At 40.4% G+C, this 24429-nt stretch overlaps 1 protein-coding gene across 4 annotated transcripts in view; it reads left to right on the plus strand.

The window, feature by feature from the left end:
* ldb2a (LIM domain binding 2a) overlaps positions 1 to 24429 on the plus strand; it is a 108762-nt gene that overhangs the window by 16685 nt on the left and 67648 nt on the right. For all 4 annotated transcript variants that reach the window (XM_024383139.2, XM_024383140.2, XM_024383141.2 and 1 more), the window contains exon 2: positions 2582 to 2684. In XM_024383139.2, the coding sequence (XP_024238907.1) occupies positions 2582 to 2684 (103 nt within the window). The remainder of the gene's footprint in view (positions 1 to 2581; positions 2685 to 24429) is intronic.

Raw genomic sequence — 24429 nt, forward strand, 5'->3', positions numbered from 1 at the left:
CAGGTCGCAATTGTAAATGAGAACTTGTTCTCAACTTGCCTACCTGGTTAAATAAAGGTGAAATAAAATAAATAAATAAATAAAACATACCAGCTCTACTGGTAGTGCTGCTACTACAAGCAGTACTACACCTGCACATGTCGACGACACAAGTCTCTCTGCTTCCACGAGCGCATCCAATGCTAGCATCAGTAATTCTACATTTGTTGTTAGCCCAGCTAGCATGGACATTGACAGTTGTGAATCTGATGCAGCTGAAGAGCTACTGCCCCCTCACTGAACAACTGACAGGGATGTTGGACCATCGAAGAGGCGCAAATATGATGAGAACTACATTGGTTTGCGGTTCACTTATATTGGGAGTAGTGCCTTTCCTCAGCCACAGTGTGTTATATGTGCAAAAGTATTATCTCACAACTCGATGAAACCTTCAGTCTTGCGCAGAGATTTAGAAAGAACATTCCAATTTCAAAAATAATCCATGGGAGTTTTTTGAGCGAGAATTAAGACAACTTTTGAGTAGTACGACATGTATAGGACCAACATATACCATTAACTAGAAGGGGCTAAACGCGTCTTATATGGTGAGCTACCAAGTGGCTAGAACAGGCAAGCCCAATACTATTGTGGAGTACTTAATGCTTCCTGCTGCCGCGGATATGGCTGGAACAAAGCTGGGGGAAAAGGCCAAAAATACTATACAGATAATTGCGTCATCAAACAACACTGATATATGAACAAGAGAGCCTCATCGAAATTGCAACAAGCGGTTATGTGATAAATTTGATTTAATCAGAAACCATTACCAGATTTCTGGATTGGGCTGTGTTTAGAGTATCCTGCCTTGGCAAATCGTGTTGTTAAGACACTGATGCCCTTTGCAACCACGTACCTATGTGAGAGTGGATTCTCGGCCCTCACTAGCATGACAATTAAATACAGGCACAGACTGTGTGTGGAAAAGGATTTAAGACTGAGACTCTCTCCAATACAAATCAACATTGCAGAGGTATGTGCATCTTTTCAAGCACACCCTTCTCATTAACCTGTGGTGAGTTATTCAGAATTTTTGATGAACAAATAAAGTTTTATATGTAAGATGGCTAAATAAAGAGCAAAATGATTGATTATTCTTATATTATTATTTGTACCCTGATCCTATAAGAGCTCTTTGTCACTTCCCACGAGCCGGGTTGTGACAAAAACTCACACTCATTCTTATGTTTAATAAATGTATCATATAGTGTGTGTGTGGCAGGCTTACAATGATGGCAAAAAACTACATTTGAGAGTGCGCTGACCCTGGTGCTAGAGGGAGTACGCAGCTGGAGGTTGAATGTTGGAAGGGGTACGGGACTATAAAAAGATTGGTAACCTCTACTCTAGTGGAATCCTGCTGTGCTAGGCATCCATGCTCCCTATCCCACCACCATACCACCCTGTCCTCCTGTCCCCTGGGGGACTCAATCCGCTGACAGTTGCCTGGCACTAGCCCAATCACACACACCATTCAGGGACTCCTGTTGAGTCAATCATCACTACTCCCAGTGTGCTAGTAGAATGCAATGATGGTGCAGCAGTGGGCGTATCTGCGTCAGAATTAAGAATCATAGTTTGCTTGCTCTAAATTTGGGTAGTGGTGATGCAGCAAAAATAACAAATATGTGACTGTGCAGAAATGGACAGATGAGAGTGTATAATTTTTCATAGGAGGAACCCGCACTTATATCCAATATCCAATGAGAATCAGATTAGCGTGTGTTGGTTACAACATTGTTAACACCTCCGATACAGCAGTGCAGTTTATCTCAATCTGTAATTGATTGAATCCCAGCCGTTAAGGTATCATAGGCCTATCCCTAGGTTTATCACCAATCTATGACCCAGGGATGTTGATGCTACTTCACCAGCGGACACTCTATTCCCAGGTCATAGTCACGTATTGATTCACCTTCAAAATGAACTGCAGAAGTTCTATCCCCTCCCCCTCTCCCTCCATCCCCTCTTTCCCCGCCCTCTCCTCCCTATATCACACACGCACACACATACACACACACACACACACCTCAAGACCTGCAGATATGAAGCACATTGAGTTGTTCATGGAGGTCCTTGGGGTCAGCACATATTGGACTTGACGCTAGGCGACATCGACATGGATAATTGTAAAAATCTGGAAGGGCCTAGCGATCCCTCAGTGGAGCAACGATTGAAAGCCTCTCGATCTGTCCTAACATGTCGGGTGAAATCAACATCACCCGTCACATGGGGTCGTCCGCGGTTACGGTACATTATCTGGTAAATAGTGGTGTCATGTTCCCCGGAGTGGCAGGTGGAAGGGTACAACGTTTTGCCTGTTAGTGATAGCAAAGTGATTTCAATATCATGATGTTGTGTACAGTGGTGGATGTCCTGGGTTGATGCGTTATGTACTTATCATGGAGAAAAGAGATTTTGGGGGAATACGTAGATGGTATAGAATCTGTTGTTTCCATAAAATATGTTCTGTGCAACAAAGCAAATTATATGATAATATTAGAACTATTTGAATTATTGATCAACTTTCTTCTCTCTCTTTCAGGAGAGTGACAGTCTGTGGTGGGATGCGTTTGCCACGGAGTTCTTTGAGGAGGACGCCACCCTGACCCTCTCCTTCTGCCTGGAGGATGGACCAAAGAGATACAGTAAGACTACACTGCCCACCTGCTTTACCAACTGTCCTCTGTTCTGTTCAGTAGCTCACTTCCTACCTACTGTCATGCCTTTCTCTAGCGTAAGGGACAGATAGCAATTTACTGGGGGGAGGTGTGTTCCAAAATAGGGGAGGGTGTTTTGCTTTGAAGAGGGTTGTGTTTTTTTTCTCCATCCATGCACCTTTTCCTATGTCAAGGTGTTTTGGTACTTCCCTTATGCACTACAGTTTTCCCTGTACTAACTTTTACTATTCCACAGATTAGCATAGTCTACCAGTCTAACTATCTATCCTGGCCTCCATCCACCAATCATAGTAACAATAGTGGTAGGTGGATCGTTGTCCAGATCTGCAGTAGGCTAACTTGCAATCATACCACACATAAAAAATATTACAAGCTGCATACATTTTTTTAATGAATCGACAAGAACAAATAGGAATAGCTGATAGACAGCGGAGATACCAGGTGCATCATTGCGCATGAAAGAACAGTGAAGGCATGAGACAAAGCTAAAAAAAATCTTGTTTAGGGACAATACAATCATCCTACCTAGACTAGCCTACAACACAATAATGCAATGAATAATTTCATTATTGTATTCAAGTGAGTACAACCTTCTAGCCTACTCTAGGGTGCAGTGAAAATGTCATTTGAGTAACGGTGCAAAAGCCGTGCTATTTGAATATTTCATTTGATATGGATCAGTTGTGGGTCTACTCTGGACAATGTGTTAGGTCTAGAAAGGCACAGTAGCAGGCCAGTCTGGCTGTAGTTTAACTTCTAATTCTGAGACACGCTGTCTGTTGCGCATTATCATTCTCCCAAGTGGTCCTATAATGTGGCCACATATGCTCCAAGCAGGCCCAGTTATTCAGGAAAGCTTAACTCACGCTCTGCCTCCTCTCCAATCCTAGCGGCTATTCCTCATGCACCTAGAATGCTTCAATATAGTCTAAATATAACTTTTTAATATGAACTTTTATACGTGGTATTAACACAACCAGTCACAATGTTTTAATCTGATTAGGCTACTTCAAAAGTCTCCTGTAAGCATACACACACTCCTATCTAGGGTTTTGTTCTGGTGATGTGATGATCAATGCTTGGATGCCATTTGACAAATACATATTATCTTGCACTTTTGTCAATAATAATCTCATCATGTATTAGGCTATAACTGCACTGTGTCTGCAAGCTGTTGGATAGAGTGCGTGACAATGCCAGAGTTGGCACATTCACTACACCTACGCAACAGTTTTTGTGACAAAACCATCAGTACTCCAAGAGTTGAAAATGCGATGGAAATCCATTTAACTTGTATTTTTTATTCGGTACATGGGAGTTTTACCTCAAAAAGTACTTTTATGTACACTACGTATTTATACACATACTTTTATCTGCAACAAGTAAATTTGATGGAAACACAACTCTGATGGGAAAATGCTCAAGGGTTTCCCTTATTGCAGCTTTTGATCAATAAAAAAAATAAAAGCCAATAAATAAAATTGTAGCAGGCCAAATTGTCCAGGAGAGACTGTCTATCATAGCCTACACCCTAAATTTGCGCATCAGTACCATTCTCTCAGGCTTTGGGCGCCTGCTACTAAAGACAGAGAGACCGAGAGAGGAGCCTTGGCTTAGGCTACTGTTGATTGTGAAAATGGAGGCCTTTTTCATTTAAATAAAATTAAAGTTAGAGGAAAAAGAGCACGCCTATAGTGAAAAGCCTACAAGGGGAATTTAATATAAGTTTTAATATTGTAGTAGACTAAGATGAGAATGCAGTCTACTGTGCAACTCACTAATCAGGTACGATGACATTTTGGAATTTATTTATAATATTTTTTGTATAGCATTGTTATTATTAGGCATCATATTTATTAATTTATTCATCTTTAAATAACAAAACCTGTTTTGTTTAATTCTATTGAGACATTTTCATTGACTAAATTAAATTTGATCTGTCATTTTTAATTGTGTGCTCCAAATTTAGTTTAAGATAGGTTATAAGTAAGTATGTTGTAAAATAAGAATAATTAGCATATTTCTGTCATTTGTTGGTTATAGTAGGCACTTGAATTTGCTGGTAATTGCTGCAATATATCCTGTTCTAAACTTTTGTGAAGGTTTAAACCAGTTCACAAGTGTTTTGTTTCACAAGTGTGCAAACCGACTCAGTTAAACATAAGGTGATTAATAATGTTTCAGGCCTTCCAGAGTTGCTCCTATAATCTAATATAATTATTTGGATTGAAAATGAACTAATTACCCTCCTTCTGTACGTATATGTCTGTATAGCAGACGCATTAGCCATCTGACAAAGAAATGCATGTAGGTGTCGTAGCATGCCTGCCGGCATATCTCTATCTCTCTGGGGCTAGCCTTAAGCTTCTCTTCCTTCATACAGTCTTAGTTTAAATATTAATATCATACAGTGGACACCTAAGCCTATAGGTCTATGCATGCAATGCCCTGATGCATTTAGTGCTCAAATCTGACAGTTGAATAATGAGGTGGACAATTATTGTTATGGGAAAGTTCCTTAAAAACATTAATAGGCTATAAAGTTCGACATATGCTACATCGAAACACAAGGAATAGTGTTTTTGCAATTTGTTATAGATATAAGATTTCAGGTATGACCCAGATGCAGACAGTGTCGACGAAACAAAAGTTTATTTCTAGTACAGGGGCAGGCAAATGACAACGGCAGGCAGAGGTCAGTAATCCAAAGAGGGTGGAAAAGGTCCAGAATGGCAGGCAGTCACCGGGTCAGAGCAGGCAGGGGTCAATAACCCAGTGAGGTGGGGCAAGGTATAGAACGGCAGGCAGGCTCATGGTTGGGGCAGGCAGAACGGTCAAAACCGGGAGGGACTAGAAAACAGGAGCAAGAACAGACAGGAGCAGGGGAACAAAACGCTGGTAGGTTTCACGAAACAAAGCAAACTGTCAACAGACAAACAGAGAACACAGGTATAAATACACAGGGTATAATGGGGAAGATGGGCGACACCTGGAGGGGGGTGGAGACAAGCACAAAGAAAGGTGAAACAGATCAGGGTGTGACAATAAGCTGTTTTTAAGGCCAACACCCCTTGTTTATTGATGGCTCTGGCTGCGCCAAGTCTGATCTGAATGCATATAGATGTCTGCTAAATTTCTCAAATATCTGGTCAATTAAAATCTTCCCAGTCACATTTTCATAAAGGAAACCCTGAAATGTGTATGTTGTTTCTATGCAGATTTTAGAATAGTAACATGAAAATCTGTTGCAAATTGGATGGAAATCTACAGACACCATTAAGACTCTGGCAAGTGCACTAGTCCAGTGTCACTGATTATGCCTGCACATCATGGTTCACCAGCAGCCCCAAACATCTAAAGAATAAACTACAAACTGGGGAATAATATTTTACCAGTATTTTACAAATGTTCCATCCCGAGAATAATCACTTTTCTCTACTAACTGAACGACAGAGGACCATGCTCTACGAAATGAACTACAGAGGACCATGCTCTACTGACTGAAATACAGAGGACCATGCTCTACTAACTGAACTACAGAGGACCATGCCCTACTGACTGAACTACAGAGGACCATGCTCTACTAACTGAACTACAGAGGACCATGCTCTACTAACTGAACCACAGAGAACCATGCTCTACTAACTGAAATGAAGAGCACCATGCTCTACTAACTGAACTACAGAGTAACCTTGTGGGTTACATAGTGTAAATAACTTGAGTTTAATTCAGAGCTAATCTTGTTTTTACATAAACACCACAACACATGACATTACACCAACACATACATGACATTACACCAACACATGACATTACACAATACACAACATTACACCAACATAATACATTACATTATATTACAACAAAATAATCCATGACATTACAGCAACACAATACATGACATTACACCAACACAACACAATGCATTACATTACACCAACACTACACAATACATGACATTACACCAACACTACACAATACATGACATTACACCAACACAATACATTACATTACACCACCACTACACAATACATGACATTACACCAACACAATGCATTATATTACACCACCACTACACAATACATGACATTACACCAACACAATGCATTACATTACACCACCACTACACAATACATGACATTACACCAACACAATGCATTACATTACACCAACACTACACAATACATGACATTACACCAACACAATGCATTACATTACACCACCACTACACAATACATGACATTACACCAACACAATGCATTACATTACACCAACACTACACAATACATGACATTACACCAACACAATGCATTACACCAACACACCAATACATGACATTACACCAACACATGCATTACACACAACACAATGCATGACATTACACCAACACTACACAATACATGACATTACAAGAACACAATGCATTACATTACACCAACACTACACAATACATGACATTACACCAACACAATGCATTACATTACACCAACACTACACAATACATGACATTACACCAACACAATGCATTACACCACCACATCACAATACATGACATTACACCAACACAGTGCATTACATTACACCAACACTACACAATACATGACATTACACCAACACAATGCATTACATTACACCAACACTACACAATACATGACATTACACCAACACAATGCATTACATTACACCAACACTACACAATACATGACATTACACCAACACAATGCATTACATTACACCACCACTACACAATACATGACATTACACCACCACTACACAATACATGACATTACACCAACACAATGCATTACATTACACCACCACTACACAATACATGACATTACACCACCACTACACAATACATGACATTACACCACCACAACACAATACATGACATTACACCAACACTACACAATACATGACATTACACCAACACAATGCATTACATTACACAATACATGACATTACACCAACACTACACAATACATGACATTACACCAACACTACACAATACATGACATTACACCAACACAATGCATTACATTACACCAACACTACACAATACATGACATTACACCAACACAATGCATTACATTACACCAACACTACACAATACATGACATTACACCAACACAATGCATTACATTACACCAACACACACAATACATGACATTACACCAACACTACACAATACATGACATTACACCAACACAATGCATTACATTACACCACCACTACACAATACATGACATTACACCAACACAATGCATTACACCACCACATCACAATGCATTACATTACACCAACACTACACAATACATGACATTACACCAACACAATGCATTACATTACACCAACACTACACAATACATGACATTACACCAACACAATGCATTACACCACCACAACACAATGCATTACATTACACCAACACTACACAATACATGACATTACACCAACACAATGCATTACATTACACCACCACTACACAATACATGACATTACACCAACACAATGCATTACACCACCACATCACAATACATGACATTACACCAACACAGTGCATTACATTACACCAACACTACACAATACATGACATTACACCAACACAATGCATTACATTACACCACCACTACACAATACATGACATTACACCAACACTACACAATACATGACATTACACCAACACAATGCATTACATTACACCAACACTACACAATACATGACATTACACCAACACAATGCATTACATTACACCACCACTACACAATACATGACATTACACCAACACAATGCATTACATTACACCACCACTACACAATACATGACATTACACCAACACATCACAATACATGACATTACACCACCACTACACAATACATGACATCAACACATCACAATACATGACATTACACCAACACTACACAATACATGACATTACACCACCACTACACAATACATGACATTACACCACCACTACACAATACATGACATTACACCACCACTACACAATACATGACATCAACACATCACAATACATGACATTACACCAACACTACACAATACATGACATTACATCAACACATCACAATACATGACATTACACCAACACTACACAATACATGACATTACACCAACACAATGCATTACATTACACAATACATGACATTACACCACCACAACACAATACATGACATTACACCAACACTACACAATACATGACATTACACCAACACTACATAATACATGACATTACACCAACACTACACAATACATGACATTACACCAACACAATGCATTACATTACACAATACATGACATTACACCAACACTACACAATACATGACATTACACCAACACTACACAATACATGACATTACACCAACACTACACAATACATGACATTACACCACCACTACACAATACATGACATTACACCAACACAATGCATTACATTACACCAACACTACACAATACATGACATTACACCAACACAATGCATTACATTACACCACCACAACACAATACATGACATTACACCACCACTACACAATACATGACATTACACCAACACTACACAATACATTACATTACACCAACACTACACAATACATGACATTACACCAACACAATGCATTACATTACACCAACACAATGCATTACATTACACCAACACATCACAATACATGACATTACACCAACACAATGTATGACATTACACCAACACAATATATTACATTACACCAACACAATACATTACATTACACCAACACAATGCATTACATTACACCACCACTACACAATACATGACATTACACCAACACAATGCATTATATTACACCAACACAATGGATTACATTACACCAACACTACACAATACATGACATTACACCAACACAATACATGACATTACACCAACACAATGCATTACATTACACCACCACAACACAATGCATTACATTACACCAACACAATGCATTACATTACACCACCACTACACAATACATGACATTACACCAACACAATGCATTACATTACACCAACACAATGGATTACATTACACCAACACTACACAATACATGACATTACACCAACACAATGCATTACATTACACCAACACTACACAATACATGACATTACACCAACACAATGCATTACATTACACCACCACTACACAATACATGACATTACACCACCACAATACATGACATTACACCAACACAATGCATTACACCACCACAACACAATGCATTACATTACACCAACACAATGGATTACATTACACCAACACTACACAATACATGACATTACACCAACACAATGCATTACATTACACCACCACTACACAATACATGACATTACACCACCACTACACAATACATGACATTACACCAACACAATGCATTACATTACACCACCACAACACAATGCATTACATTACACCAACACAATGGATTACATTACACCACCACTACACAATACATGACATTACACCAACACAATGCATTACATTACACCAACACTACACAATACATGACATTACACCAACACAATGCATTACACCACCACAACACAATGCATTACATTACACCAACACAATGGATTACATTACACCAACACTACACAATACATGACATTACACCAACACAATGCATTACATTACACTACACAATACATGACATTACACAATACATGACATTACACCAACACAATGCATTACATTACACCACCACTACACAATACATGACATTACACCAACACAATGCATTACATTACACCACCACTACACAATACATGACATTACATCACAATGCATTACATTACACCAACACTACACAATACATGACATTACACCAACTACACAATACATGACATTACACCAACACTACACAATACATGACATTACACCACCACTACACAAACATTACACCACCACAACACAATGCATTACATTACACCAACACTACACAATACATGACATTACATCAACACATTCACACACAATGCATTACATTACACCACCACTACACAATACATGACATTACACCAACACAATGCATTACACCACCACATCACAATACATGACATTACACCAACACAATGCATTACATTACACCAACACTCACAATACATGACATTACACCAACACAATGCATTACATTACACAATACATTACATTACACAACACATGACATTACACCAACACAATACACAATACATTACATTACACCACACAACAATACATTACACCAACACCAACACAATACATTGACATTACACCAACACAATGCATTACATTACACCACCACTACACAATACATGACATTACACCAACACAATGCATTACATTACACCAACACTACACAATACATGACATTACACCAACACATCACAATACATGACATTACACCACCACTACACAATACATGACATTCAACACATCACAATACATGACATTACACCAACACTACACAATACATGACATTACACCACCACTACACAATACATGACATTACACCACCACTACACAATACATGACATTACACCACTACACTACACAACACATCAATACATGACATTACACCACCACACAATACATGACATTACACCAACACTACACAATACATGACATTACACCAACACTACACAATACATGACATTACACCAACACTACACAATACATTGACATTACACCAACAACACAATACATGACATTACACCAACACAATACATGACATTACACCAACACAACACAATACATGACATTACACCAACACTACACAATACATGACATTACACCACACAACTACATTACACCACCACTACACAATACATGACATTACACCAACACAATACATGACATTACACCAACACAATGCATTACATTACACAATACATGACTTTACACCAACACTACACAATACATGACATTACACCAACACTACACAATACATGACATTACACCAACACTACACAATACATGACATTACACCACCACTACACAATACATGACATTACACCAACACAATGCATTACATTACACCAACACAATGCATTACATTACACCAACACATCACAATACATGACATTACACCAACACAATGCATTACATTACACCACCACTACACAATACTTGACATTACACCAACACAATGCATTACATTACACCACCACTACACAATACATGACATTACACCAACACAATGCATTATATTACACCAACACAATGGATTACATTACACCAACACTACACAATACATGACATTACACCAACACAATACATGACATTACACCAACACAATGCATTACATTACACCACCACAACACAATGCATTACATTACACCAACACAATGCATTACATTACACCACCACTACACAATACATGACATTACACCAACACAATGCATTACATTACACCAACACAATACATTACATTACACCACACTACACAATACATGACATTACACCAACACAATGCATTACATTACACCACCACAACACAATACATTACATTACACCAACACAATGCATTACATTACACCACCACAATGCATTACATTACACCAACACAATGATTACATTACACCACTACACAATACATGACATTACACCACAATGCAATACATTACACCACCACAACACAATGCATTACATTACACCAACAACACAATGCATTACATTACACCAACACAATGGATTACATTACACCAACACTACACAATACATTACATTACACCAACACAATACATTACATTACACCACCACTACACAATACATTACATTACACCAACACAATGCATTACATTACACCACATACACAATACATTACATTACACCAACACAATGCATTACATTACACCACCACAACACAATGCATTACATTACACCAACACAATGGATTACATTACCACCAACACAATGCATTACATTACACACAACCACTACACAATACATGACATTACACCAACACAATATATTACATTACACCAACACAATACATTACATTACACCAACACAATGCGTGACATTACACCAACACATCACAATACATTACATTACACCAACACAATACATAACATTACACCAACACATCACAATACATTACATTACACCAACACAATGTGTGACATTACACCAACACAATGCATTACATTACACCAACACAATGGATTACATTACACCAACACTACACAATACATGACATTACACCAACACAATGCATTACATTACACCAACACTACACAATACATGACATTACACCAACACAATGCATTACATTACACCAACACTACACAATACATGACATTACACCAACACAATGCATTACATTACACCAACACTACACAATACATGACATTACACCACCACTACACAATACATGACATTACACCAACACAGTACATTACATTACACCAACACATCACAATACATGACATTACACCAGCACAATACATTATACCAACACAATACTTGACATTACACCAGCACAATACATTACACCAACACAATACATGACATTACACCAGCACAATACATTACACCAACACAATACATGACATTACACCAGCACAATACATTACACCAACACAATACTTGACATTACACCAGCACAGTACATTACACCAACACAATACTTGACATTACACCAGCACAATACATTACACCAACACAATACTTGACATTACACCAATACAATACATTACACCAGCAGAATACATTACACCAACACAATACATGACATTACACCAGCACAATACATTACACCAACACAATACTTGACATTACACCAGCACAATACATTACACCAACACAATACTTGACATTACACCAACAGAATACATTACACCAACAGAATACATTACACCAACACAATACATGACATTACACCAACACAATACATGACATTACACCAACACAATACATGACATTACACCAACACAATACATGACATTACACCTGCACAATGAATTACATTACACCAACACAATACATGACATTACACCAACACAATACATGACATTACACCAACACTACACAATACATGACATTAAACCAACACAGCACTTGACATTACACCAACACAATACATGACATTAAACCAACACAGCACTTGACATTACACCAACACAATACATGACATTACACCAGCACAATGAATTACATTACACCAACACTACACAATACATGACATTACACCAACACAATACATGACATTAAACCAACACAGCACTTGACATTACACCAACACAATACATTACACCAGGAGAATACATTACACCAACACAATACATGACATTACACCACCAACACAATACATTACAACAACACAATACAGGACATTACACCAACACAATACTTGACATTACACCAACACAATACAGGACATTACACCAACACAATACTTGACATTACACCAACACAATACTTGACATTACACCAACACAATACAGGACATTACACCAACACAATACAGGACATTACACCAACACAATACTTGACATTACACCAACACAATACTTGACATTACACCAACACAATACTTGACATTACACCAACACAATACTTGACATTACACCAACACAATACTTGACATTACACCAACACAGTATTTGACATTACACCAACACAATACATTACCCCAGGAGAATACATTACACCAACACAATACATGACATTACACCACCAACACAATACATTACACCAACACAATACAGGACATTACACCAACACAATACTTGACATTACACCAACACAGTATTTGACATTACAGCACCAACACAATACATTACACCAGCAGAATACATTACATTACACCAACACAATACATTACAGTATGTTTGTGTGAATGTGTGTGCGTGAGAAGCCAGTATAAAATGAATTGTCTTGTACAACAGACCAGCGCTCTTGTGAATAAACCTTTGACTATTTTAGCTGGGCCTCCGTCTGTTTCATTCGACCAGTATCTTACAAATTCTAGGTTGCAAACTGAGTAGCATAATTGAATTGGGTTATGAACCTTGAGAACATAATTCTCCTAACAATTTGGTCCTTTGAGCCGGATTTCAATACCTGCCTCTGTCGTCCCAAGGAACTGCTGAAAACCGTGCATGGGCGGATCCAGGATCCGTAAGACAAAGACCTGACCTCTGAATTGAGGGTTTATTTCAGGCCAGTGGTGAACTGGTACACGACAGAGGTCTAACCTACATTGCTTTTCCCAGTCTACGAGAAGGTCAGTAAATCTTTATTCGCGATTTCTGGGGAATTGACGCTCAGGCAACATTCAGAAATGTATTTGATTGTTTTTGTGTAGTTTAGGTGTTGATTTTAAAATTCCCATAGGGCATTCTGACCCGGTGACCTATATTTAGAATTTTGTGTAGAGAAGAGTTTTAAAGGCAACGAAGTATGCAAATGGCTGCATTTACATACTATGCAAATGGAGGTAGGAATAGGGTGTAGAGCCAACTAGGCAGCAGTAGAAGGGGGTCCGTAATGACACCGGGTACCGAATATTGAGATTTTATTTATTTAATTATTTGTATTTAACCTTTATTTAACCAGGTAGGCTAGTTGAGAACAAGTTCTCATTTACAACTGCGACCTGGCCAAGATAAAGCATAGCAGTGTGAACAGACAACACAGAGTTACACATGGAATAAACAATTAACAAGTCAATAACACAGTAGAAAAAAAAGAGAGTCTATATACATTGTGTGCAAAAGGCATGAGGAGGTAGGCGGATAATTACAATTTTGCAGATTAACACTGGAGTGATAAATGATCAGATGGTCATGTACAGGTAGAGATATTGGTGTGCAAAAGAAAGTAAATAAATATAAACAGTATGGGGATAAGGTAGGTCAAATTGGGTGGGCTATTTCCCGATAGACTATGTACAGCTGCAGCGATCGGTTAGCTGCTCAGATAGCAGATGTTTGAAGTTGGTGAGGAAGATAAAAGTCTCCAACTTCAGCGATTTTTGCAATTCGTTCCAGTCACAGGCAGCAGAGAACTGGAACGAAAGGCGGCCAAATGAGGTGTTGGCTTTAGGGATGATCAGTGAGATACACCTGCTGGAGCGCGTGCTACGGGTGGGTGTACCTAGCATGGACTTGTAGATGACCTGGAGCCAGTGGGTCTGGCGACGAATATGTAGCGAGGGCCAGCCGACTAGAGCATACAGGTCGCAGTGGGTGGTATAAGGTGCTTTAGTAACAAAACGGATGGCACTGTGATAAACTGCATCCAGTTTGCTGAGTAGAGTATTGGAAGCTATTTTGTAGATGACATCGCCGAAGTCAAGGTTCGGTAGGATAGTCAGTTTTACTAGGGTAAGTTTGGCGGCGTGAGTGAAGGAGGCTTTGTTGCGGAATAGAAAGACGACTCTAGATTTGAGTTTAGATTGGAGATGTTTGATATGAGTCTGGAAGGAGAGTTTACAGTCTAGCCAGACACCTAGGTACTTATAGATGTCCACATATTCAAGGTCGGAACCATCCAGGGTGGTGATGCTAGTCGGGCGTGCGGGTGCAGGCAGCGAACGGTTGAAAAGCATGCATTTGGTTTTACTAGCGTTTAAGAGCAGTTGGAGGCCACGGAAGGAGTGTTGTATGGCATTGAAGCTCGTTTGGAGGTTAGATAGCACAGTGTCCAAGGAAGGGCCGGAAGTATACAGAATGGTGTCGTCTGCATAGAGGTGGATCAGGGAATCGCCCACAGCAAGAGCAACATCATTGATATATACGGAGAAAAGAGTTGGCCCGAGAGTTGAACCCTATGGCACCCCCATAGAGACTGCCAGAGGACCGGACAACATGCCCTCCGATTTGACACACTGAACTCTGTCTGCAAAGTAGTTGGTGAACCAGGCAAGGCAGTCATTAGAAAAACTGAGACCTGATCAAGAATATATTAGAAGGTCCGTAAGAATATATTAGAATATATTAGAAGGTCCGTAAATGACGCGAGGTATCAGTGGCTAACGCCAAGACTATCAGTGGACACTACCTATATAAACTAACAGAAAGAAGAAAGAAGGGAGCCTAATATAGCGGAGGGAGATACGAGATATTAACGTCAAAAGAACAAGGAACAACAGAAAAATAGGTGAGACCTAATGTCCAATCGACACCACTATAGATAGTTTCAAGAAAGGAAAAGCACACATAGGTTAAGAGATAGCAAAATACAAAGAGTTTGAACACACAGGGAGTAGCGACACACACCAATAGTGAGACACACATAGGAGTAATTTAAATCAGAAATAAAGAGTCACACACATAGATTGTGATAACAACTATAGTGATTGGATAGCTGTTAAAAGCACACACCTAGTTCATAGAAATACCTACACATAGATTGTGAGAATAAGCATAGTGACTACCAGGTTTTACTAGCAATGGGTAATAAATCCTCAACGGAGGTCCCGGAATTAACGGGAGATGAGAAATACATGCAGGGAAAAGATAAGAGGAATACCTATTTTGGCCCGAAATGGAGGAGGAAGTACGAATTTGACAGACATTTAAATATAGAAAAACTGGGATCAATGATAAGACAGATACATAAGGCATGTGGAGACAAGGCAGATAAACAATGAGCAGAGGGGCTAGACACAGCGAGGGTAGCCGACGCAAGGAAGAGAGCAGAGGGAGAAAAGAAAAAGTAAAAAAAGAAGGAAGATGTAAGTAGCAAGTAGCAAGCAACTAGGAACAATAACTCCCACGACTCCTCTGGAGGTCTCTCATAAGCCTAAATTGTACCCAACCCTGATAGACCAGGCGTGGAGAGAGAATCCCAATGATGAAACGGTGGTGAGACGACGGCAGCCAGTGCTTCCCGTCCCACCACCACCACCACCACCACCACCATATGGGGAACCTCCTGGAGCCAAGGGAGGGCTAGAGCGGGAGGAGGAAAGGATAGGGCTAGCTGCCCTAGGGAAAGTCAGGAAAGATTTAACCGAACTAGGACAGGATTTAGCAAACTTATTGAGAAAGTGGATAGAGGTAGAGAAAGGGAGAAAGTCGAGAAAAGTCGATAGAGACAGTCTAAAGAAAGGTGTAGGTAGTCAAGGGAAACAGCAGGTCGAGGGTTCAATACCGGGCTGTCTGAATCCCGGAAAAGAAGGTAAGAAGGCAAGCGTAGAGAGAGGGTGAGAGAAAGTTACAAGATAAGAGGACATAGAGAAAACGAGAGAGAGAAAGAGAAAGGAGAATCCTCACTGGGGAAAAGCTTGGACCTTCAATTAGTGCTATCTTCTGGGAATTGTCTCGGTAGCACGTGCTGGAGTCTACGACTACAGACAATTATAATAATAGGGTTATTTGCGTCTCAATCATTTCAATAGCGTTGGTGGTTGAGGGGTAGAACTCTTGCCTACAACTCGGGAGACTGGTTCGCATCTCAGCCTGGGTACCAATAGATGAAAATGAATTCTGATTGTAATTCAACTATTGATAGGTTTTGCCTGGAGAGATACGGTTGTTAGTGTTTAAGATTTAAACTGAACGTTTTAATAGCTTGTTTAGGTTCAATTGAAAGACTAATTCATTCTAAATAATGGCGAGGCGACTTCGATGTAACATGTTGTCTTGCCTGAATGATCTGCTGGAATAACGTATTGAGAATGGAGTCGTATTTTTATTTTATTTATTTTACTAGGCAAGTCAGTTAAGAACAAATTCTTATTTTCAATGACGGCCTAGGAACAGTGGTTTAACTGCCTGTTCAGGGGCAGAACGACAGATTTGTACCTTGTCAGCTCGGGGGTTTGAATTTGCAACCTTCCGGTTACTAGTCCAACACTCTAACCACTAGGCTACCCTGCCTGAATCATAGAAGAGACAGTTACCTAAGTCTAATGAATTCTAAATCATAGAGGAGAGATAATTGCGATAGAGTTGTGCCCATCGAATTGTGTTTTGTATTCTTATGGATTGACTCATTTAGGTTATAAATTTAGCAAAGTACATGGTACTTTTAAATTTGGGAGAAGAGAACGTTGGAAAGTTTGGTTTTACTCTTACGATAGAATTAAAGCAGAACTCAGTTTGAGTAGGGGTTATATTTTTGCCTAGAGGTAGGAATAGGAGAGTTGGTTGCAGTGTTGCCAACTAATTTTCGGGGTAAGTTGCTAGAGAAAGGTTGATTTGTTGCTAAATGACATTGGGATATCATTGCGTGATAACGTAAAACTGCGTCATTTTGTAGAATACACAATAATGTTAATCAAATTGATTTGATAGTCTTTAGGTACAGACTCCCACTCTTTTCTGTACTTCTGGGAGTATAATTTTGATTGAGAGATGTTGATTGATGTTGTAAGTTCTGTTCAAGATCAAACATATGTGACCAACTATATTCATTGGGTTTGGCTTGTCGAACCTGTACTACTGCTGCCTGGGCACGGGCAGAGCGCCTGCTGCTGCCTGGGCACGGGCTGAGCGCCTGCTGCTGACATCACTCACAATGCACTTTTGCCAGGCAATGGTGTTGTGACTGAGGGTGTGACAAAGAAAATCATTTGTGTCATTTAGAGGGACAATGCGTGCATTATAGCTTTGAGTCACTTTTCAAAAGTTGCTAAAAGTTCCAAATACATTTGTAAAAGTAGCTGAATTTGTCAGGGTAGTCTGAAAAGTTGCTAAATCTAGCAACAAAATTGCTAGGTGGGCATCACTGGTTGGTTGTGCGCTCACTGGGCTATATTTGACTGTAATGGATTCAGGTCTGAATAGTTGAATCGTAAAGGTTTTGTGATAGTTTCTGGTTATTGATTCTTGGTTATTGTTTCTTGGTTTGACTGTTTAGGTAACACCAGTGAAATTGAACAGGAAGTTAAGGTATTCTAACATTATAATCTGTTTCCATTACGTGCAACTATGACAGGTCCGCAAAGTGGATTGCAGGTTGGGTTAATTTTATTTTAAAGGGACAGTGCACATTAATCATAGTTGTGTGTCTAATGGCAGGGTATTCCTATTAAGCATTTTCAGGGACTGTTTGCAGACAGACTGAATGGGATTTAATGTTGCAAAGCAAGCTTGGAGCGCACGTTCAATCAAGCATAATTAACCATTGAGGAAATTTAAAACTAATGATTGGAGGGAGTATAATGGAATTATCATTAGGTTGTGTTTCTAGTAAACGTTTGGGTTTGGGTTTGAGAAGAGACACGATATCTTAAAGGGGTACACTCACATATGGAATAATAGAAGTTTTATTAAACATGTGAATTCTTTAGATAAAGGGAATGTTCTGGGATCCTGGGTACAACATGTAGAAAATGTTTGATGGTTTTTCTTTAATTTGTATTATATAGTATGAAACACGACTGTAAAAGGGTGGTATGACCTTTGACCTCTATCATGGCTTTGTCAGGCCCTGGCCATAGAGGATTTTTATTCTCTATTTTGGTTAGGCCAGGGTAGACTAGGGTGGGCGTTCTATGTTCTTTTTTCTATGTTTTTGTATTTCTTTGTTTTTGGCCGGGTATGGTGCTCAATCAGGGTCTGTCGTTGTCTCTGATTGAGAATCATACTTAGGTAGCTCTTGCCCACATGGGTTTTGTGGGTAGTTATTTTCTGTTTAGTGTGTTTTGCACCTGACGGAGTTGTTTTGGTTGTTCTTTTGTTGCTTGTTTGATAGTGTTCAGTTTTCCATTAAAATGATGAACACTTACCATGCTGCACCTTGGTCCTCACCTTCCACCAACAACGGCCGTTACAGAACTACCTACCACCAAAGGACCAAGCAGCGTGGTGAGGAGCAGCAGCGCTATCTGGAGAAATGGACATGGGAGGAGATACTGGAAGGCAAGGGACCATGGACACAGGCTGGGGAGTATCGCCGTCCACAGGAGGAACTGGAGGCAGCTAAGGCTGAGCGGAAACACTACGAGGAGTTGGCACGGCTGGCAAGGAAGCCCGAGAGGCAGCCCCAAAAATGTATTGGGGGGGGCACACGGGGAGTGGGGCAGAGTCAGGAGTCAGACCTGAGCCAACTCCCCGTGCTTATCGGAAGGAGCCAAGGATGGAACCAGAGCTGGTCAGGGCGAAATTGGACGTGAGCGACGGAAGCGAAGACAGTGAATGAGTTAATGGGGAGATTGGAGGAGAGAGTAATGAGGGAGTTGCTGTGTTGGTGCATGAGGCACGACATCCGCCCGACGGAGCGTGTCTGGGATTTGATGTCACCTGAGTCAGCTCTCCATACTCGTCCTGAGGTGCGTGCTAGATGTCTGGTGAAGACTGTGCCAGCCCCACGCACCAGGCCTCCTGTGCGCCTCCCTAGCCCTGCACATCCTGTGCCAGCTCGGCGCTACAGCTCTCCAAGACGTGCTCACCATGGCGGGCATCGTACTGGTCAGGCACCGTGTTATGCGGTGGAGCGCACGGTGTCTCCAGTACGTGTTCTTAGCCCGGTGCGCTACATCCCAGCTCCCCGCATCTTCCGGGCTAGAGTGAGGATCCAGCCAGGACGGATGGTTTCAGCCCTGCTCTCCAGACCTCCAGTGCGTCTCCTTTGGCCAGGACATCCTGCGTTGGCGTTGCACACTGTGTCTCCCGTGTGTCTGCACAGCCCAGTGCATCCTGTACCTGCGCCCCGCACGTGCCGGGCGAAAATCACCATCCAGCCAGGACGGGTTGTGCAGGCCCTTAGTTCGAGACCTCCAGTGCGCCTCCACGGCCGATCTATCCTGTGCCTCCTCCATTGACCAGGCTGTCTCTCCGTCTCCTTCCTCCACAGTCTCCCTCCAGCCCGGAGCTGCCAGAGTCTCCCTCCAGCCCGGCGCTGCCAAAGCCTCCAGACTGTCCGGCGCTGCCAGAGCCGCCGTTCACTCCAGCGCTGCCAGAGCCGCCCTTCACTCCGGCGCTGCCAGAGCCGCAGCCCCTCAGTCCAGAGGCGCCCCTCAGTCCAGAGGCGCCCTCTACGAGGGTATTCAGTCCGGGGCCCGCTGCGAGGGTCCCAGCTCCAGAGGCGCCACCTAAGTGGGCCAAGACTGAGGTGGAGCGGGGTCCACGTCCCGCACCCGAGCCGCCGCCGTAAGAGGGCCCACCCGGACCCTCCCCTTTAGAGTCAGGTTTTGCGGCCGGAGTCCGCACCTTTGGGGGTACTGCCACGCCCTGGCCATAGAGGCTTTTTATCCTCTATTTTGGTTAGGGTGGGCGTTCTGTTATTTTTCTATGTTTTTGTATTTCTTTGTTTTTGGCCGGGTATGGTTCTCAATCAGGGACAGCTGTCTGTCGTTGTCTCTGATTGAGAATCATACTTAGGTAGCTCTTGCCCACATGGGTTTTGTGGGTAGTTATTTTCTGTTTCGTGTGTTTTGCACCTGACGGAGCTGTTTTGGTTGTTCTTTTGTTGCTTGTTTGATAGTGTTCAGTTTTCCATTAAAATGATGAACACTTACCATGCTGCACCTTGGTCCTCACCTTCCACCAACAACGGCCGTTACAGGCTTTCCTTTATGGTCTGATCAGCCTCATGGGAGGGCCATTTGGATAATGGATTTAAGGTCATCTGTGATACTGATTTTTAAGGTAATTTGTAATTATGAACGAGTTTATAGGTCTTTGACATATTTGTAAGTTGAACCAATGAGAAGAAAGAAATGGCATAGCATTGGATTAATGGTAGACTGATGTTACGTATTTAGAACCTGATCCAAGCCAACAGGACAGGGATATATGACATCTGTGGTGATTCAGGATCATTGGGAGCATTGAGATAGTTTGATTAAGGTTATGTAAGGTTATGTAATAACCTTAGAGATTGCCACCATAGACAGGTGATTTTTCTAAAATCCATGAGTTCAGACAGGGAGACAGTGAGACACTTAGTCAATATTTGGAAACAACCCATATTTTGTACTGACTTATGAGAAAGAGCGACAGACAGATAGAAGGAAGGGCAGACGGAGAAGCCCTCCCCATACTGCTGAGACCTTGCAGAGAGAAGATAGAAGTGACACCGAATGGGTACATAACAGGGGAATGAAAGCTTAGTTGGTTTCGGGAGCTAAGAAGTTAGACACTGAACCATGGCCTAGAAATGATTGACTTAGGTAAGATTAATAAATTATCCTTAAATCAATGTTATGTGGGAATGTTGATATATGGGCAGAGCCGTGTATCAAGAGGGGGTAGGTTAGGACACTTTGTTGCCTATTGGATAATAAACAAAAAAAAATTGCACCAACGCCAATACATAATGTTACACCAACACAATACTTGACATTACACCATCACAATACTTCACGTTACACCAACACAATACTTGACGTTACACCAACACAATACTTGACGTTACACCAACACAATACTTGACATTACACCAACACAATACTTGACATTACACCAACACAATACATAACGTTACACCAACACAATACTTGACGTTACACCAACACAATACTTGACGTTACACCAATCACAATACTTGACGTTACACCAACACAATACTTGACGTTACACCAACACAATACTTGACATTACACCAACACAATACTTGACGTTACACCAACACAATACTTGACGTTACACCAACACAATACTTGACATTACACCAACACAATACTTGACATTACACCATCACAGTACTTGACATTACACCAACACAATACATAATGTTACACCAACACAATACTTGACGTTACACCAACACAATACTTGACATTACACCAACACAATACTTGACGTTACACCAACACAATACTTGACGTTACACCAACACAATACTTGACGTTACACCAACACAATACTTGACGTTACACCATCACAATACTTGACGTTACACCAACACAATACTTGACATTACACCAACACAATACTTGACGTTACACCAACACAATACTTGACATTACACCATCACAATACTTGACATTACACCAACACAATACTTGACATTACACCATCACAATACTTGACATTACACCAACACAATACTTGACGTTACACCATCACAATACTTGACATTACACCAACACAATACTTGACGTTACACCAACACAATACCTGACGATACACCATCACAATACTTGACATTACACCATCACAGTACTTGACATTACACCAACAGAATACATTATATTACACCAACACAAGTGGACACATTTAAATAAACAGAATATACAATACATACAAAAAGTCTAAATATACTAGATTCATTCAACCAGTTGTAAAAGGTCTTAAAACGTTTAACTTGTACCTACTTCAGAAATGTGTTTGAGTAACGACTTGCTTTTGACACAAAAGTGTCACGAGACTTTTATCAAGACTGGTTCAATTTTGATTTTTTAAACATTTCATGTTGATACTCATTATTTAAAGACAGTTTTCAACGACACAAATTCACAGATCTGTTGCATTTCGATCACACATGTCCTATGGCATGGGTAGTTGCTAGTGGGCTTGGCACTATTGGTGTTTCTGCTCATCTGCCTAGGCTAGATAGGCTGCCTTTTGATATTGACAGCTCTTTGAATATCAGACGGGCATAGATATTGATATGTATGTTTGCTGTTGTTTTGAAATACATTGTAGTGTGTGTACAGTGTGTACAAAAAAACATGTACAGAGTGTGTGTGACTTAGCCGAGAGATGGAGGCGAGTAGGTGTGTGTGTGTGTGTGTGTGTGTGTGCGTGCGTGCATGCGCTCTCTGCCTTTTTCTTTTCAAATGTAAATATTCAAAACCCCCACGGTGTTGAG

This window comes from Oncorhynchus tshawytscha, linkage group LG21 (assembly GCF_018296145.1).
Source record: "Oncorhynchus tshawytscha isolate Ot180627B linkage group LG21, Otsh_v2.0, whole genome shotgun sequence".
NCBI lineage: Eukaryota > Metazoa > Chordata > Actinopteri > Salmoniformes > Salmonidae > Oncorhynchus > Oncorhynchus tshawytscha.